Genomic DNA, 21,013 nt, shown 5'->3' with positions numbered 1-21,013 from the left:
TTTTGAATTTCATTCTCCAAGGCGTAAATCATAATCCCTTCTATGTTGGTCCTATTAGGCATTCCATTTTTCCAAAGCCCTTCAGAAACTTCTAGTCCAAAGGCAAAGATCACTGTGAGTGTGCCTCACTGCCTCAATCAAGAAATACTTTTCTATCACTCTGCACGTCGTCAAACAGTAAAAAGTGAAAGTGTAGAAACGTGAGATAGAACAGTGTTTAACACTGGCACAACATTCCTACAAGTCTGGAATAGGTCTTCCTTGGGAATTGCTTTATTTTCCATCAGATGTCAATAAAGGAAGTAGCTTTAAGTGAGCCAAAAGTAAGAAAAGAAACCTACCAGATATCCTTGCCACACACAGAGGTGACAAAAATTACACTGCAAAATGAGGCGAAAAGTAAATGATTCCAACAAATAAACCCCAAACATTATGGCACATTTAAAAGAAATGAAGGCATGATGGTAATATTTGTAAACGGTTTAACCATCAACACAGAGAAAGGTGTGAAATGTCCAATGTCTTTCATCAAGATGGAAAGAAACACAGAAAATAATGTTAAAGTTATTGACTGCATAGTCAGAACATAAAGAAAATATTAGAGAGCTAAGAGAGGGGAGAGAGATCAAGAGTCCGTCTCCTTTGGGTCCACGGGAAAAACAGAGCAAGTGTCACGGGATGAAGGGTGTCTGTAGGTGCCCAACAGTGGAGAGAATTTCACCCAGCACTGAAATCACAAACCCTGCTCCATTCAGGAAGCCTAGAGGGCAGCCCAGTGTGGAAACATCAGGAAGAGAACAAGGGACCCCATGTGAGTAGCCTCCCCCTGCCTTTTTTTTTTGTTTTTGGTGTAAAAATTCCAGAATCCGGTAGAAGCAGGAGGCTGGAGCAGGAGTGTGGCAGGAACGTGAGTAGAGCTGCCTCCTGGTGACCCACACACAAAGGGACCTTTCTGCTTTCTAGCACTATCCTTGGTAGAAAATAGAGTCCCTCCCCTTGGACCTTATTTATTTCAAGTACTAAAGATCACAGCGGCACAAGCCAGGGCCAGGCAGCGTTAGAGGACAGCCCAAATACTGGGCTCAGATGCTTTGGGGGCAAAGGCTGCTGTATGACTAACATGATTTGGGTGTTTAGACTTAGGATCTGACTAACCAATAACAGATGGATGCAACCAAAAGCCCCAAGGGAAATTTAATGTCAACTTTAATTTCCAGAAGAGGCAAATAATATAACAAATAGAGTAAAAAATTGTTTATCCGGACGTCTACATCCAAGAAACAGCCAAACAACAGAATTAGTAGTCTAAAAGGATTTTTAAAAATAATCATCTGGTTTTTTTTAAGCATTCCAATTTTCCATCATGGCAGCACGCTAATGGTGGAACCGTCTGGCAGCGAAGTGCCCCAATCCAAGCATTAAGGACAGGGAGTTATATTCCATGTTGTGAAAACCATGTCTATTTCATGAACAGTGAGTATTAACTACTAAGAAGACAATCCTGCAAACACAAATATGCCCCCCCTCAAAAAAAGAGGGGTGGAGTAACGATGTCAAGCAAAGGAAGACCCTGCTGGACTTTTCAGAGCTAATAGGTGCATCCTGTTCTTGCTTCTGCAGATGCTCACAGCAGCCCCGGGGATGTGCCACTCAGCTCTCCCTTCGAGAAAGGATCCAGGATTCGCCTGAGAAGCCCCCAGCTGCCCCCAGCTCAAGCTCTGCCTCATTCCAGACACCCTGAGACAATAACAACACAGCGGGCATGAGAGACCCTGGCCATCCTACCCAACGCTGGACCCCTCCAAAGGCAAGCTCTGCTCCACAGCTCCCTGGTGGGTTGGTCAAACTGTCCAGTCTGTATTGGTCTGAGCCTCTCTCTGCCCAATCCTGCTCACTCTCATTTTACCATCACTCACTGGCGCCCTTCCCACATCCCAACAATAAACTTGTTGCATTCCTAATTCTGTCTTAACATCTGCTTCCCAGGGAACGCAAGTAAAACAATGCTCCTAAAACCAACATTACTGAAAAGTAACTTTCCCTGCCCAATGTGAAGACTGACTTTCTGGAAAATAAAATTTCATACATAATTCCAATTATTCATAATGCTATTTGGCCACTTCAAAGGAAATGAGCAAACGTCATCAATTTTAATCTTCAGTGAGTGAACTAATGATGAAAATGCTATTATTGTCATTAGGACACAAAATATTTACAGTTGTAAGTGATATATTACTTTTATATTTTCAAGTACATCTTAATACTTTTATTTGATGTAAAAATTATAGCAGATAATCCTTAGTTGATTGATAGAATGTATGCATATCAATCAATAGTTTTTCTACGACATATACTTTTTGATACTGTAAAATGTGTTTATAAAGAAAGAAAAAAACCTGTGAGAGCATAGTGCTAACTGAAATAAGTCAGAGAAAGATAAATAGTGTATGATCTCACTTATATGTGGAATCTGAAAAACCAAACTCATAGAAGCAGAAACTAGATTGGTGGTTGCCAGGGGCCGGGCTTGGGGGAAACAGGGAGATTCTGGTCATCAGTACAAACTTCCAGTGATAAGATGAGTAAGTTCTGGAATGTACTGTACAGCATGATGACTAGTTAACACTACTGTATAGTTGAAAGTTGCTAAAAGAGGAAATCTTAAATGTTTTTAACACACACACACACACATACACACACACACACACAAATTAAGGTGAGGTGACGGCGATGTTAACTAACCCTATTGTAATCATCTTCCAAAATATACCTGCATCAAAACATTGTACACCTTAAACTTATACAGTGTTATATGTCAATTGTATCTCAATAAACTGGGGGCGGGGGGGAGAAAGGGGAGAGACACAAAACAAATAACAATAACAAAAACCCTGTCTTTTTTTTTTTCTAATTCATAGCCACATTTCTTTACCAGGTAACTCTTATGTCACATAAGATTTGGTTTTTGGTTTTTAATTTCAGTTTTCAAGAATCAAGTAATGGGTCTTGTTAAGTCTTTTTATTGGATGTATGTGCATTTCCCATTCTTAAAGTCTAAGAAATAAGAACAGAAGCATATTGTTTAAATTATTCATATGATAAAAATATCTTCTCTCTGAGTCTGTTTTCTTCCCTGATATCTTTGCTCATTGCTGATACTGTCGATTTTAATGTTATATTATATTATATAAGACCAGGTCTTATAGTAAAATAAAACCAGGTCTTATATTAATTTTTGCTCCAAAAGACGCATTAGAGCTGATGGCTGGCTGGGTCTTATTTTCGGGGAAACACAGTATGTATAATTCTTCCAGGACAACCTCCCCTGATGGCCAAATAGGAAACCCTCCCGTCACCTCCAGTCCCACCTGCAAGCTCTAGAGTTCTTCTGTAACTTGCAATGAAATAGGTAAATCTACATAACCTTTTTTTTTTCAAACAACAATGGAAAAGTAAGTATTTAAATTGGGGGCTTTTTCAAACAATGTAAGTCATGAAAAATTTGACTCGTTTTTGACTGTGACTTTAGGCACACAGATTTGATTTGTGACGATAAAACGTAAATACAAAGATTTTAAACATAACCCATTTTAAACTTGGGTTTTAAAACAAAGGACATAAGAATCACATGGCAGAGTTATATATTTCTGTCGGCCTCAAGCTCAGTTGGCTCAATAATACCACTATCGTAAAATTTTATGGGACTAATTTGGAGGTCCGTATAAATTGGTGTTATTGTTTATTTTTGGATATTGATAATAGCAGCGTATTAGCAATAAATGTGTAATGCAAATGAACAGTTATTTCCAGAAAATCCACAAAGAATCACTCAGAAATTAATAGCCATTCTTTGGTTAAATTTGTTTACTTTTTTAAAAGTACATTCTCAGAAGTAACATGTACTCTCAATTAAGCAAAACACAGCGAGGATTTTAACTTAACCCTGGAATTTGATCTTTAAAATTAAAAAAGAAAATACTTTCTCTGCTATTTACAGTTCCTGCTTTGGATAAATCCCTACATCTGGATGCCAGAGCCAGAGCAGCAAACTCCATGGAGACACACATGCAGTTTTATGCCTGCAAACCCACTGTTTTTCAGGGTAAAAGCTACTATGGGGCTTCCCCTCTCAGTTCTACCCCCATAGACACCTCGAGTGTTTCCTAAATGTACCCACGGTAAGAAACCATATGTTGTGTCTGACAACCCGGCATACACACTCGTACATACATATAGATGAGTAAAACAAGTTTTCCAGAATAATACTCTTTCTATGTGACATGCACCCTGACAGTTTCCATTCTATTCCATTCCGTCCATTTCCTTTGGTTAATAACGGCCTTGACTCTGGTCTACAAATGGGCCATGACCGCTACTTAGAATACGAGGGCTTCAGAGCCTGGCTCCAGAAAGGCTGGTCCTCAGATCTGCAGCACTGGGACTGCTGGGAGGTGCACACTCTCAGGACCACCTGAGCCCCAGGTGACCTGCGTGCACATTCACGTTTGAGAAGCCTTGCTCTAGAATACAAGTCTGCAGAGCTATGTATCTGCCATCTGAACTGAATTTAGATCAAGAATGTACCTCGAAATAGTCTCTGTTCAAAGAACCTCTGTCATTCCACTGACTTCAAGAGGCAACACATTTCCTGGCAGAAGAGTTAGGTGCAAATGAAAATTTATTTTCAGTTTCATCAACTGCATCCAATGGGGTTTCTATTCCCAGCCCAGGATTCTACCTGAGACCCCTGGGTCTTGGGGTTGGGGGGAATCACAGTGGGGGAGGGGGTGCTGAGTTGGCTACAATAGATGTGTGAGCATGTAAGATTGTGTGTGTGTGTGTGTGTGTGTGTGTGTGTGTGTGGAAAATATATGACATTCATCCATTTTTTAAAAAATTCCATGATTCCAAGAAGTCAAGATGAGCTATTAAACTATGAAAAGACATAGAAGAAGTTTACATGCATGGAGTAAGTGAAAGAAGCCATTGTGAAAAGGCTACATACTGCATGATTCCAACTCAGGGCCATTCTGGAGGCAGTTAAAAGATCAGCGGTTGCCAGGGGCTGGGACGGGAGGGTGGCAGAGCACAGAGACATTTTAGGGCAGAGGAAATACTCTGTATGATCCTGTCATGAGAGATACATGTCATTATACAATAATCCAAGCCCACGGAAGGTACAGCACAAAGAGTGAACCCTAATGGAAACCGTGGACTGTGGGTGACAATGATGTGTCACTGTAGGTTCATCGACTGTTAACATATTTAGCACCCCGGATGTCAATAATGGAAGAGGCTGCAGCTGTGTGGGAACGGGAGGCATATGGGAGCTCCGTACTTTACTGCTCAGTTTTGCTCTGAACCTAAAACTGCTCTAAAAACCAAACTTTATATATATAGTATATATATGTATATACTATATATATAAAGTATATGTATATACTATATATATATAATATATATATACATAAAGTATATATATATGTGTATATATACATATATGTATATACTATATATATATAATATATATATACATAAAGTATATATATGTGTGTGTATATATATATATATGTATATATACATATATATATATATATATATATATATATATATATATATATATGGACACACTGCCCTTGAGAACACATTCTCTCTGCTGCAAATCAGCTAAGTGGTTGCAATCGTATCTACAAAGGAAGAGAGGTGTAAAGAGTCAGTGAAGACTGACTGGGGCCATCCGTCCCAGAATACAACAAAGTGGTCTAGGAGGTCACTCTCGCTCCATCATGACCATTGCTTATTTAATTCAATCAACACATATATGCTACGTATGTACCAGGCACAAGGTACAAGAGACACAAAAATGATTATGTGATCACTTTCAGTAATGCATAATCCTGCAAGCACAGAAAACAGATACACAAGAATCATCCTATGATAAATACCTCCTCCTCTCTCCAAGTGGCAAGGAGCCAGATGTCAAGATTTGGAGGATAAAAGACAAAAGCAAGAGGCCAGAAGGGCACGTAGCAAGAAATTCATAAGAAGTTCATTGGGGCTGGGCAGTGCAAGGAAGCGGATAAGCACCTTGACAGAACCATGTCAGCGCTTTCCAACCGTGATCTCTTCTGATTGGTCAGCTCCCCACTCTCACTCATGTGCCCATGCATATTACCACATATTTTAATTAACCTTTCGGGGGGACAAGCAGGACAGAGAAAAAAAAAAAACCCTGCTAAGTTATGCTGGGTTCATTTTGCACGGAACGCAAAACTCCAGATGAAAGAGCCAGGATTGGATGCTGTAAGCAATTCCGCATGTCTTCTGTGAACACTGAATGACTTTGGTGGTGGTTATTAAAATAAAATATATTTCCTTTCATTTCTATTCAACAAGTTATATAGTAAAAAGCAGAGAAATAGATAAAAACGCTCTAAGTTTAAAAGCTAAGGGAAAGATGGCAAAGGAAAGCTATCAGTAGGTACGAGCAAATAAAAATGTTTATCTGCTGGGATAATCCTAAAAGTTGAAAGGCAAAATAAACATCAAAAACAATCTGTATGACACACAGGACACAGCTCGGGGTTAATGCCATCAAAATATAATTTGTACAAGTTGTTGAGAAAACCACTAAACCCTGTAAATCTTAACTGTGGAAGCATCGCCTGTGTGAGCTGACTGCATTTCTTCTCCTCGCCATGCAAATCGCTCTTACCAAGGCCACCGGTTGGTTCCATGTTGTCAGAGCTGATGGTCCTCACGGCTGCTGACCGCCACTCTCCTGTTCCTTTCCCACCCACTGGCTCTTCCTCTCAGCCCTCTTGGGCTTCCTCCTCCTCTTCCCAGCCTCTACATTGTTGGAGGGACTCAAAGCTCAACTTTGCTCTGTATCTTGATGTCTAAATGATCCCATCTCCTCACCCAGCCTCAAACATAAGCTCATGACTCACAAATGTAAATGACGCAACCAATGTAAATTATACTTCAATGGAGCTGGTAAAAAAATTTCCGTCAGATCATGTCACCCATTCTGCTTAAAACCATCCAATGGCCCCCGCTTCCCGACATGCAGAATAAAATTTAAAAGTCCTCACTTACCCTTGCATGTCAGAACTCTAACATATGGCCTCACCATTACCTCTCCAACCCCACATCCTGCAGCTCTCCCCTCACTCCACGCAAGCTTGTCTCCTTGCCTTTCCTTGAACGTGTCGAGGAAGCTCCTGCCTAACTGCCTCTGCACATGCTGTCCCCTCTCTCTGGGACACTCTTTCCCCACATGATCACATGGCTCGTGCTCTCACTTCCTTCAGGTCTCTGTTTGAATTTTAGCTCCTCCCAACAACCTCCCCTAACTTCTTATGTAGTAAAAGGGCACCTCTCCCCTCCATACTCTTTGATTACCTCTTTCTCACCTTACTTTTTGTTCTAGAGAATAACAATGAGCATTAATATATGAATATATATGAGGTCTGACAATTAAGTTCGCGAACTCATCCTACAACATGTGCTACACACCTCATTGCTGAGTATCACTACGGTCACCTTCGAAATGCTCCCCTTGGGAAGCTGTGCACTGACGCCAGTGCCTAGTCCACCCTTCAAAGCAATTCTGGAACTCTTTTACTGGAATGACCATCAGAGCTGTCATCGTATTACCCTTGATGTCCTGAATGTCATCAAAATGTCTTCCTTTCAATATTTCCTTTATCTTCTGGTAAAGAAAGAGTCATTGGGGGCTAGATCAGGTGAGTAGGGAGGGTGTTCCAATACAGTTATTTGTTTACTGGCTAGAAACTCCCTCACAGACAGTGCCCTGTGAGCTGGTGCATTGTCATGAGGCAAGAGTCATGAATTGTTGGCAAAAAGTTCAGGTCGTCTAACTTTTTTACACAACTTTTTCAGCACTTCCAAATAGTAAACTTGGTTAACTGTTTGTCCAGTTGGTACAAATTCATAATGAATAATCCCTCTCATATCAAAAAGGTTAGCAACATCGTTACAAATTTGCGAATTGTCTGACCTTGCATATATGGCTACAGATATAGATATATACATACACATATATATGTTGTAAAGCTGATTTTATACACATATATAAATGCTGATATATATATATATATATATATATATATATATATATATATATATATATATATTTGAACATATCCTAGCTCAACTCCTAGAATGTAAGTTTCATGTCAGCGGACATCTTATCTGTTTGGTTCATGCTATTCCCCCAGCAATGTTAAATTTCATTGAAATGGCTCAAAAAACTTACAAAAGAGATACTATAACTTCTTGATACGTATATGAAGAGATGATCGTTTGCACAAGTTTCCAAGTGAAATAACATCTATAAAACTCCACTTTCCATCCTTCAAATCAGCAAAGGTTAAAAATTGCAATAGAATGTGACAAAATGGCCCTCTGAGATCCTTCTTGGAACAGTACAGACGGCACAATTGGGTGGGGAGATGCTGGTATCAAAAGCCTTAAAAATGTTCCTACTCCTTGAATTAATAAAGGTTTCTGATCAGAGAAATGCTGAAGGAAGCGATCTCTTCAGATTAACCTGGTAGCATGAGGTAAGAAGAAGAATGGAAGGAAAGGTGGGTGAAGAAAGCAGCCGGCAGAAGAACAGTTCGGGACCCCAGTGAGAAGGCATAATGTCCCACAAAGAAAAGGTGCTGTGAGACAAGAAGTGACAGGTGACAGGGAGAAGAGAGTTACAGGTATGCCTTAAGTGTTCAGCCTGGTCACTGGGACAAGTGGCCATCATTAAAACGGGATGAATAACAATTTTTAGATGATGATGATGATGATGGCTCACCACTGCTATTTACTAGACACTGTTCTAAGCCCTTCACATGAATCACCTCTTATCTTCCTACAACCCTAGGAGGTGGATACCATTATCTTCATTTCACTGATAAGAGAACTGAGTGAGGCTCAGAGGGGCTCAGTCATTTGCCCAAGATCAATCAGCAAACTTTATGCCTGGGATTGTAAAGCAGGAAGTCTGGCTTCACAGCTCGCCTGCTCACCGTTACTCTATAGCTGTCTTGTCCCAAAGGGGAAGAGGTGCTGAAAATGAGACAAGGTTGTAGAATGCATGAACCTGGCCTTGGTGGAGGCTGAACCTCTGTGACCTTGGCAAATGACCTAAACTCTGGATTAAATGCACCAGAGTATGCAAAGATGCTCTGAAGACTCAAAACATCACACAAACAAATATATAGTCACATGATGTGAAGCACAGCGTAGGGAATAGAGTCAATGGAACTGTAACAACTACTGTGTTTCCCCAAAAATAAGACCCAGCCAGACAACGCATCCTTTGGAGCAAAAATTAATATAAGACCTGGTCTAATTTTACTATAAGACCAGGTCTACAATATAATTAATATAATATAATATAATATAATATAATATAATATAATATAATATAATATAATACAATATAATACCGGATCTTATATGAATTTTTGCTCCAAAAGATGCATTAGAGCTGATTGTCCAGCTAGGTTTTATTTTCAAGGAAACAGGGTACGTACGATGTCAGAGGGGTAACAAATTGGGGGAGGGGAGTTATCACTTTGTGAGGGGTGTAAATGTCTAACTATTACATTGTTTTGTACACCTGAAACTAATAAAACAAAAAAAATGTAGGGTAAAAAGTATAAAATTATGTCAGTTAATTACTTTTTAAAAAGTACTAGGTGTTTGTGGTACTTACCGGCTTTAACAATGTTTGTATTTTGTTGCCATTTCCTTTCCTATTATAAATGCCCATGTTCATATATAAAAATAAAATAAAATAAACAAAAAACATCACTCAAATGGAAGCCTGGCTCCTCCAACTGGTTGCTGAGTTGCAGGTACCTGTGCCCACACCCAGGTGAGGGGCTAACAGGTACTTAGAAATGTGAGGCTGGAGAGGAGAGGGGAAATCAGAGGCAGAGAGAGCAGAGTCCCCTGTACAAAGGTAATAACCGAAGCCACGGGATTTGGGGATCAGAGGTAAAGAAGGTGCAAAAGGGAAAGGAGAAGGTGGAAACTAACCCCCAAGGAAGACTTGCTCCCACTTATTAGTGAGAACAGGCAGAAAGTTGGGTATTCTCATTGGAAAAGCACATTTCCCATCCTGAACTTCTTGTACCCTGAGCTAACCTCCAACACATGCCTCCCCCACACCAGCAGTCCCAACGCTGAGTCTTGCAACACGGATAATGACGCTGAAACCACAACTTCACAAAGGGAGCTGTGCAAGCAACAGCGGGGTCAGCCATGCTGACATCTCTCACACACTCAATTGCTGGGGGCTGACCTGAAAAAGTCTTGATTCCGATTCCTGATAAGTTCATTTCCCATGAGGCAGAAGCAATGAGTGACAGTTCTCTTCTGGAGTCTTACACCCAGTCACAGAACCCACGAAACATGTTGGCATTTTGAAATTCAAGTCCAAACAATGTTTCCTAAACCTTTACAGGTGTGAGTATGTTATTCAGAGCAGCCATGCAGAACAATGCAGGCTCCAGTGTAGACAGGAAAGAAAAAAGAAAAAAAAAACATCACTTGCTCTGATAAATATTTCCCAATTGATTATCTCAGGCTAGGTTAATAATTAATAATTATCCATTATCTAAGTAGGGTCCACAGAAACACCTCAGGCACTTGTTAAAATGCAATCCCTTGAGTCCAGCCCAAACATACTGCAGAAGCATCTTTGGGGGGAGTGCAGGGATCTGCGTTTTTGAGTAGCTCTCCAGGACGCCTTCTGAGAACCACCTCTGGAGAAAGATGGTCCCAGAGGCTGACCGCGCACAACTTGTAACGCTTCTCCCATGAAGTGATGTGAACCTCCAACCCCTGTCTACACCTCCTGATAAAGCTGATGCCCTCCCTGAATGCCAGGGTCAGTGAGTCTTAACGAGGAGTCACCAGTTTGGAAGACTGTGCAGCATGCCTGGAGGAGCATGCCATTGAACCCCACTGCACCCACCCTGAGCACAGCCCCCAGCAGTGGGGAACTGAGCTCAGCCCCAGGGGCTCAGGAAACGAGCAAGGAGTAACAAAAAGGATGGCCCGGCTCCAGCAAATCTCATGCAAGATACCTGCAGGCAGGTTCATCAGACGTCACAAGTTGCCACTGTTTCTGCCATATCAAATACCTTGATATATTCAAACAGTATTGTTTTCCTGGTTACAAAAATAATACGCACTCATTGTAGAAATTTTAATAAATATGCCCTTCTATGTCTAATTAAGTGCTAGTTTCCTGCAGAAAAATGGAAGTGCAGCTATAAACAGCCACCAAGTCACCAGGCTTGTCAGGATGTGCTAACCCTGCTGGAATCTGATCAAAGCTGATTTATTAAGGAAAAATTAGGCAGCGTATCAAAGGCTTACATCATCTTCACAGTGCACAGCCTTTGGGGGGAAAACTCTGGTCTCTGTTGAGTATATCCTCAAAGGATAAACTAACTTCCTGTGAAGCAAAGTGACTATAAATCAGATTTGCAAATACATGAGAAATGCTTATAACTCTGGGTCTTTCGCTATCCAGGTGGGAGGGAGGCAGTGCCATCCACACTTCTCCATGGAAATGGGATAAATCACAGAGGGCCAGGAGACCACACCAATCCCTCAGTCAGGGTGCAGATTGGGGCACCTTCCCCATGAGCCTGTATTGGCATCTGCTTTGCGTTATTGTTAGAGTCCCGCTCATCTACTGGGTTCTCACGCTTCCTGGTTCTCAGGCTACCCTGTGCTTAGTGCTGGCTACTTAAAAGTCTTTCAGACCCTTCCTTCTATGAGACACAAACAGCATTTAAGTTTAGCATCTTCTACAGTCAGAACTATTTAGCGCTACTTCCAGAGTGCAGGCACGGAATCACGTGGGAAAGAAGTCAGTTCAGCAGTTTGATTCTAGCTAAGTACTGACCCACTGACCCTGTGGCTGTCCAGTTCTCTCCAGAACATTCCCTCTTCTTTCTTCTCCCCTTCTACTGCTATTATGTAAGAGGACGCTAATACATAACAATCATGTATTAATGATATAACCATGTGTTATGCAATTGCTATAACATTTAATATTTGTTCTAGCAGAGAAGAACAATGGTAAACTATATAGAATAAATTTCTTTACTACAAAAGGAACATTTCTTTCCTCCGGATCAGTCTATGGATGTGAATGTGATGGACACATGAAGACTTTATGTCTGTCCCCCTGCACACCTGCAACGTTAGGTCACTTCTGTAGAGAACGCAAGTCTTTTTCAGATGAAAAAAAACACAAAACATTTCAGTAGCAATGAGCCAAAGACAAAATCATCCACTATTTACATGAACACATTAAGTGGAAACATTTATGTGCCATTTGAAAGAACATCCCCTCTCAGAAAAAAAGCTGCCCTCTTCCGCCTGGAACCAGAGACTGCTCAACACATAAAAGTTTACTGACTAAATTCCCCAAATCAGGTACTTTAAGGAAACAGAGGAAGGCAATGGATTTTCCTAGCTTTGTTGTCAAGGATACCAATTACATATACCAAAGAAAGGAGGTCCAGAAATAATTATTTAAATTCCAATAGCTGCAATTTGATAGATTTACCAAGGAAACAAACATCTTCAATATAATTCTCTCTACCTCAGAGCCAACATCAGCTATTAGTAACTGCAACTCTAATTGGCCAGTTCATCTTCAAAACACACAGGAGAAATTTGAGTTGAAACGCATTTTTAAGAAACTCTCAGGGCTACTGTTTTTCAAAATTATCACTCACTTATGTTTAGTTAACCAACACAATCATAATTAGATAAATTAGAGCTGAAAAAATGCTCATTCCTGAGATTACATCCAGAACATTTCCAATAAATGCATTCTTAAAGATCATGTTTCTCAGATTTGTCTGAGACTGCTTTGCACTTGAGGAATTAACTTTTAAAACTCTGCAATACTTGCTGGCTGACTTCATCTTGTCCTTCCGGTTGGTTAGGAACAAGCTGCCAATCAAAATGGATTTCAGCTGTTGACCCGCCTACTCTGAACTGTAGAAGACACTTCTTCTTGTATCACCTTCCCCACAAGCTTTAATTTGCTCCCTGCAGCTTCCTGGTCAACACAATCTAAATGAGAAAAGTCTTTTCCACCCCCCATCTGTGTGTAGCACGGACACATTTACCAGAATGTTCCAGAAGTTTCTGAAGAAAACTTATCATATCCACAAGAGATTTCCCACTTGCACTTCTGTAGACATAACTGCTATGTCCCAATAGAATATCACACAGAAATCAAGTTACAGTGTCCCTGTAAGGATCTCTGTCCCTGGATAAAATTCAGAATCTTCAACACCCCTAGGATATATCCATTTCTGAAACGTCAAGAGCTCCCACAAAGCTCAAAGCATGCACTGAAGCTGACACTTCTAATTCCATTTTCAAAGAAACCAAATATGCATGCATGTGAGTTGTACATGGTACATAACATTCCCAAATAGGCTAATTTTAAAATGGGTGTGTCTGTGTGTGATATTTTCTAGGGCGTTTTATATTTTAGTCCAAGAAAAGGTAAATTTCTCAATACCACACACTCTCCTTTCAGTTAGAAGCTGCTTTTCATTTTCAATAAATGTTTTAGGCAAAAAATGTAAATTAGTAAAACGTATGAGGCCACTCAGGGAACACGAATTCTATGGGGAACACGAAGAACTGGCAATGCAGGGAATGATTTGGGCCAGTGTAGACAGCTGAGCTACACAGTACAGGTGTAGACAATATCTGGACACTGTGGCTCTGGCCCCCATTTTTTCTGTAACTGTTATTTGGGCCGCGTACATTAGAACCATCACTTCCTTTCCTCCCTGTGGCTATACCCGCATATACATGGAATACTGACACACAGGGTCTGGTTTCCTCTTAGGGACTTGCCTTGGCACAAGTCTCACTTCCTTACCCTCTCACCCCCAGAGCTGCGGGGAAGTGCTGTCAGTGAGCAGTTGGGGCAGGTGTGACATGACAAGCTGCTGAAGTGTTGGCATGCCCAGATGAAACAACGTCTGAGCACTGGAGACCCAGGCGTTCCCCTTCTAGTCTCTTCCTAGGTAACCCCCGGCAGTGTCATGGAGCTGGGGTTAAAACAGAAGTTGGGAGGATTTGGATGTGGTTTCCTACGTTAACTCGGGGTCAGCAATCGTCTTCTGCCGAGGGCCAAAGAGTAAATATTTTCAGCTTTGCGGGCCATATGGTCTTTGTTGCGGCCACTCAACACTGCCGTGACAGCGTGAAAGCAGCCACAGACAGCATGGAAATGAGTGAGCGTGGCTGTGTCCCAGGAGAGCTGTCTTTATGAACAATGAAATCTACATTTCATAGAATTTACATGTGTTAGGAAATATTCCTCCTCTTTTGATTTTTTTTCAACCATTTAAAAACGTGAAAACCATTTTCTGAGCTCACGGGCTGTATAAAACAGATGGTGGCTGGCTGTGGCCCGCAGGCGCGGTTGGCTGACCCCGGCATTAACTGATTTGTGGGCAGGCATCCATGAAAATCCCGCCAGGGAGGAAGCCCAGCAGCTTCCTGGCCAGCACGGAACCTACCGTGATATGAGCTGCTGGGTCTGGGACAGTCTGAATCATGTCCTTTTGGAGGCCCGCTCATTTACCACGCGCTCAGAACCGGAGACAGCTAGGAGACAAAAACGGACAGCACAAACAGTAGTAAACAACACATTTCTATGTTCTATTTTCCAGTAGGACGGAATACAATACACCAAGGGTTAAAAATCAATCAGAACTTTGCACTAAACACGTTTGCCCGAAAGCATCCTCTCACTCTGTGCGGTAAATGAAGTGCCAAGGACATTTTAGGCCCCAAAAAGCCCAGTGAGACAAGCCCCCAAAACCACATCATATGCAGTTCACACACGTCATTTTAGATGGGTAACATCTATAGATGATGGTTTAAAGGAAGAAGCCACACAGAAAAAAAAAAAAGAAAAAAAAAAATCAGGCATTTTCTATTCTATTGAGAGAACTGGGCTTGTGATGTTCCCCCCAAACCTAATTCCATCCTTACATCTTTCTGAGCTGCAGAATTAAGTTCTTCAGAAAAAACACAGCTACCGTTCACCGAGGGCTTACGTGGCAGGCCCTGGCTAAGGGCTCCACGTGCATTTTGTCATTTCATCCTGACCATGATTCTCAGTTAGAATTCCCATTGTCTAGGCAGGGACATGGAGACCCAGGGAGGGCACTGACTTATCCAGGGTCACCGGTTAATCAGAAGCAACAGAGCCAGGACTCAACTCAGACGGGCCTGACTCCAAGGCCCGTAAGACATTGTGGTTCGACATAATAGGTTTTGCCCTTCAGGTTGAAGATACTTTCATTCATTGTTAAATGTCATTTAAATTTAAAGGAATTAAACTGAAAGGTGTCCATACTCTAGGATTAAACACTTCATCCAGTATTTTCCTTTATTCAGATTACAAATCAACGTGTTCTGGTCACTATCTGTCTGTCCCTCCCCCTGTCCAGAGCCCGTCTTCACTCTCCCCTGCGCTGGCCCACGCCCCACAGGACTGACCCCTGCAGACTGCCTCAGCAGGGTGCCCTTGCCTCTGGCCACCCAGGTGAAGTTTGGTCAACATGACGCCATCTGGAGATCAGGAGGTAGAAGGAGAGAAGGGTAGAGGTATTTCTTCTCCACACCTTGCCACCACCCACGCTAGGCGCCCTCTGTATTTGGTCATGGTTCTGGCCACAGCTGCATTCTACGGTGGCCTCTCCCACCCTTGGATCCTCCCCCGGGGCTCCAGGCTCCAGTCACTGGTCCCCACCCAGCCTTTCGTTCTCTGTGGATCTTTGCCGTCAGTTGGCACTGAAAATACCTTTTCTAATTTATACTTTTAGGTGCCATTACTTTTTCTTAGTCGGCTATCATTTTTTTTGTTGTTGTTTTCTTCTTCATAAATCTGGCCCATGAGTCTCAGCAGCAGTTAACCGCAAAATAAGAAAAAACAACTTGATTACAAGACTATGGGCACAAAGCTTCCTGTCAAGTTGGCTGTTGAACACGTTATTCCAGGAACATGCCCAAGGCTCACGGGAGTCCCAGCTACCTCTGAATCCTGCCCGTTCTGGCCCCCTGACGGCACAAACACGTCCACTTCCCACATGGGTGGCTTCTCCTGGGAAGCCTTCACCTCCATGTCTAGGGGCTCAGGGCTCCATAGAGTCTGGGTCAAGAAGATGACAAATTTGGAACCTCAGGCATTATTTTTCACTATAGCCAGCTTTCTTGACCTTGGAAAGTGTGCAATTGTTTTTTCCTTAACTCTAAAGTGAGTCCTTTGGGGGGATAATATTTGCTGAAAAATGCAACAGGAATGAAGCACTGTCTTGAAATTGACCTGAGTGGCCATTAAAAGTAATCCATGCTCTTGGCACACTAATGAAAGGAGAGGCTGAGAGAAGATGGGGACCTGGCCAAAGGTCTCTCAGAACTGGCTCCTCTGGCACAGGAATCCTTCGAGTGCCCCAAGATGGCCTCTTCGAGAGCAGCAGGCCCCCCAGGAGGACACCACTTTGCTCCTAGGGTCACTCAGCCCAGCAGAGGTCCATCCTGACAAAAGGAGGGCTTCCCACTGCACGACCCCCACGCTCAGGAACAGACGGTTCTTTCCATACATTTCGGCATCTCTCTGGGGTAGCTCACCCCACACAATTCCTCCCTCCTCGCACACATGCTGCTGCTCACACCACACGCTGAAGTTGGTCCCCGCCCCTCAATTCCTGGCTGATTTACAGCTGCCTTTGATCCAGAGAACACAGTGTAAGGGATATTCTGGGGTTTCTGAGCCCAGGCCTCAAAAGACCCAGCAGCTTGCCCTTCCTGCCGCAAGGAATCCAGTCCCCAGGTCCTAGCAGCACAGCAGCCCGGCCCAGGCCGGGGGTGGGTGCCCGGCTGGCAGCCTGCATACACCATGTGCCAGGCCTGATAGGGAGCCAACCTGGATGTTCAGAACGGTCATCTGGCAGATGACCACAGCCCCTGCCAACATCCGGGAAGCAGAACTGTCCAGCTGAGTCCAGTCAGCCCACAGAACCATGAGAAATAATGTACTGGTCATTGTTTCAAGCTACTAGGTTAGGATAGTTTATTACACGTGTAGATAACCAAATACCCTGTGAGTGTTCTAGATACATGCAGAAGACAAACAGCCTATGTTTTACTTGCACAGCACAGTGGATTGCAATGCTGGTTTTAAGGCTCTACCTCTCTCTGTGCCCACGCCTTTGCCATGTGACTGTGGTTCCTCTCACTACAGAGGTAGCTCTGCTTCCCCAACCCTGTCTTGTTTAGGGGCAGTCCACGTGACTTGCTTCAGCCAACAGAATGGAGAAGGAAACCATGCCAGTTTCTAGCCCAAGTCTCAAGAGGCATGAAGCGTTTCTACCTGCAACTTTCCACCACCACGGGAGTGTGCCCAGACCAGCAGGCTGGAGGATGAGAGGCACGTGGAACAAAGCCAGTCATCCAATCTCCCCAGCCAAGACCACCCTCGATCATTTGATAGACAACCAGACCCCAGACACGGGAGGGAAACTGCAAGACCAAGACTGCCCAGCCAAGGCCAACCTGAATGGCCAGCCCACAGGCTCATGAGCAAAATAAACGCTTCTTGTTTTAAACCACTGAGATTGGGGGTGGTTTGTTACACAGCATTGCTGCGACAGTGAACTACTAATACATATAATATGCCCTGAATAGCCAGATTATCAAGCACCCCACCCCTGGCCTTAAAACTTTTCCACCTAGAGAGATAAAAGGAGACTCAAACACGAATTTGAAAGGGAATCAACTTTATCCCAATACACACACATAACATTTCCACCCAGCTAAGAGACATGATCTAAAACCCTGGTCCGACTCTCAAAATAGGTTTGAAAACTAAAGAGTAACCAAGAAATGTCTACCAGAGGCCTGTGAGATTCTCAGAGACCTGGCCAGGAGCAGCGGAACTCACACGTCACATGACAGGCACCACGCCAGCCTTCAGGGGATTCTGAATATAATGAAATGGAATCAGTGTTCTGGATGGCCAAGACCACAGGAGCATCATAAAAGTGACGGCAGCCATTCCATCTGTCACCATCCAAGAATTTAACAAACAACTGCTCATGTGTCCTGCCTTTTACAGGGAAGTTCTGGGTACTTTCAATGCATTAAACTCAGGTAGTAGAGAAGGGAGTATGTAGATCTACAGGACATGTAGATTCAATGGAGTCCCATTCCTCAAGGGATGGAGATGGAGAAGCAATTCAAGTGGCTACAAGAGGTCAGTTCTGCAAACAGGCGGCCAGTGGCAGGGACAAATGAAGGACGCGGATAACACATAGAGGAGGGAGAGAATTGATTCACATGGAGAGCCAAGCAGGTGCCACCAAGGAGCCCTGAGGAACAAGAGGCGTGTGGATTGGCAGGAAGGCAGAGCGGCAGGGAATGCAGATTCCTCCTAGGTGCCCACATTAGGCGGCCGGGGGCATGACCATCACACACCACCACCACCACCACCAGCTCACCGTCAACCAAAGGGATTTACTAATCATTCGATGTGAATGCTGCCGCCATCGTCCAAACCACACCAGATCAAAAGCAATGCACCTCAAGACCAGGAGGATAGATGTTCTACTGTCCTCCCCAGGTGTCCTCCCTCTGCAAATCTCTCTGACTGTTTTTGCAGTCATGTGGGGCCTGTTCTTTTTGGCCATTGGGAGGTGCTGTATGGATTTTTTTAAGAGCACTTCTAATTGACTTTTGTGTTTCTGATGATCAGGTCTCAAAGAGTTAGCAGTTGATGAATGACACGGTGGTTTCACATCGCTGTGGGAGCCTTTCCATTTTCTGTTTGACCTGCCTGTGAAGCCTTCCAGAACCCGAATCCGTGTTGTCTAAAAACCCTCTCTTTAATATCTGTTTCCAGTGATAAATTCATTTGGTAATGTATATGCTTATGATTCAGTGTTTCATAATCCAGCATTATTTTATTATCGGGTATCTTAAAAAACTAAAGGCACTGACATTCAACAGAAGTCTAGTTGTCTCTCTCCTTTGTTCTTGTTTTTAAAATGCCAACAGCTTATCAGACAGAAACGAATATTTGATTTGGGTTGCTGAATATTTGCAAGGTTGGGGCAAGAATAAAAATGGAGGTTCCCTGCCCCTGTTCTCTTCTCACCCCAGTTCCATCCTGCATGCAGGCGCCCCACACACAGTCATACGGACACCCAACATGTCCGCGCTCCATCAAACAGCTGTGCTGCTGGCCAGCCTTCAGGCCTAAGGAAATACACACAGGACCTGCCCAAGGAGATGGACTCCAGGAGAGACACCTGTGCGGCCTGAGCGGCTCAGGCCAGTCTGGGTAGGCCTCCGCGTTCCCAGGCACCACAGGTGTGGTGTGGACTGGGGGTGGGAGCAGGACTCTCGGGGAGGCAGTGCCAGATCCGAGCACAGGTACAGAGCCACATGGCGGATGGGAGCCAGATCTGGTTTCCTCCTCACACACCTGGAAAAGGCCACTTAACCCTCTAGGAGCTTTAGTTACAATCTGTAAAAGCGGAATAATATTTCTGTGGTATAATAAAGAAGATATTTGGTCTTTGTCCCCTGTCCCTGGCATAGAGCTCTTAAAACCTTTGAAATTTCCTGAATGATAAGGGCGAGAGGAGCATCTTTTTCGTAATGACGTGACTCTTGGCGAACCCCTAAATAGCTTGGGGATGGTCTCAGAAAGACCACGCCTCCATTAGAAGCCTAGAACTCTCAGCCCCACCCCATCCTGTGAGGTGGGAAGAGCTGGAGATTGAGTTAACAATAGTTCATGCCTATGTGATGAAGCCTTCATAAGAACCCCCAAGCGACAAGATTCAGAGAGCTTCCAGGTTGGTGAGAGGGTGCCAAGAGGGTGGAACCCCCCACATCAACTCCACAGAAGTTTCTCTGCTCAGGACCCTCTAGACCTCACCCTATAATCTCTTCATCTGTCTGTTCAAGTTGGACAGAAGTGGGGGTAATCTGGGGCCCCGACACTTTCCGCTGGTGTCTGAGGTGGGGGGCACAGTGTTGTGGGACTGAGCCCCTGACCTGTGGGGTCTGACGCTAACTCCAGGTAGTGTCAGAACTGAATTATATCGTAGGACATAGGTACCCCCGCTTTTTGAAAGTTCGCGTTATGCCACTTTAGCAAAAGACCTACACGAATACCTGTTTTTGCCAACCGAATGAAATCCGAACAGGATTATTGCTTTTACAGAAAAAGGCAAAAATCAAAACTGGCATTCAGCGTCTGTTTGGCAGCCAGCCGTCACAGAGGCAGCAGCACCCAGGCAGCGAGAGGGGCCCCACCAGGCTCCTTCCCCGGGAGCTAGACTCACCATCCAGCCGCCAGAGCACTGCGCTATGACTGTGACCTCCTGGCTTTCTCCCCATTCATTTTGTGCAGTCGGCAAGGTGTGCCCCAAAGTATCAGAAAAGCCTAAGAGAGCTCGTAAGGGTGTTACGCTTAGTGTACACCTGGACATAACTAAGCATGTCAGTCGTGGTGAAGGACACAAAGACATTGTGCATGCATTGAATTCTGGGCCTGGAATGCTCCATTTTTTTTTTTTTCCATATGAAGTAACTGTAACTGATTCTTCATTTTATGCCATTTCAGCTTCGGAAAACTTTCATAGGAAGGCTCTATTTTTGGATAGTGGGGAAAACCTGTGCTCATGTTGGTGGTTGATGGTGTTGGAAAAGACACCATTTATTTGATGTCAGCCGGGAACAAAACCCTCAGTTACGTACCTGCCTCCAAACTGATGTTTAGCATTCCACACAGGTAAACACATGTTTAGCAGTTCACACAGGTGTAAACACAAGATCTGGCCAGCAGCTATTCGTACTGGTTAGGCCCTGAGTTGAACCACTGTTTGGCTCTCTCCCCTGCCTACTCCATAAG

The 21,013-nt window shown here is 43.5% G+C and overlaps 1 protein-coding gene across 3 annotated transcripts in view; it reads right to left on the bottom strand.

The window, feature by feature from the left end:
* The window catches only part of ERG (ETS transcription factor ERG), a 253,703-nt gene that overhangs the window by 159,692 nt on the left and 72,998 nt on the right, over positions 1-21,013 (bottom strand). For 2 of the 3 annotated variants that reach the window (XM_088794626.1, XM_074325300.2), the window contains exon 3: positions 14,604-14,691. In XM_088794626.1, coding sequence (XP_088650752.1) covers positions 14,604-14,642 — 39 coding nt within the window. In that variant the 5' untranslated portion in view covers positions 14,643-14,691. Of the gene's footprint in view, positions 1-6,715; positions 6,736-14,603; positions 14,692-21,013 lie in introns of those variants that run through there. The other variant, XM_088794628.1, reaches the window with a different exon arrangement.

The sequence above is a fragment of the Rhinolophus sinicus genome, chromosome 17, assembly GCF_057876585.1.
Source record: "Rhinolophus sinicus isolate RSI-liver-muscle chromosome 17, RSI-T2T, whole genome shotgun sequence".
Taxonomy (NCBI): Eukaryota; Metazoa; Chordata; class Mammalia; order Chiroptera; family Rhinolophidae; genus Rhinolophus; species Rhinolophus sinicus.
This window is presented reverse-complemented; position numbering and strand designations above follow the sequence as displayed.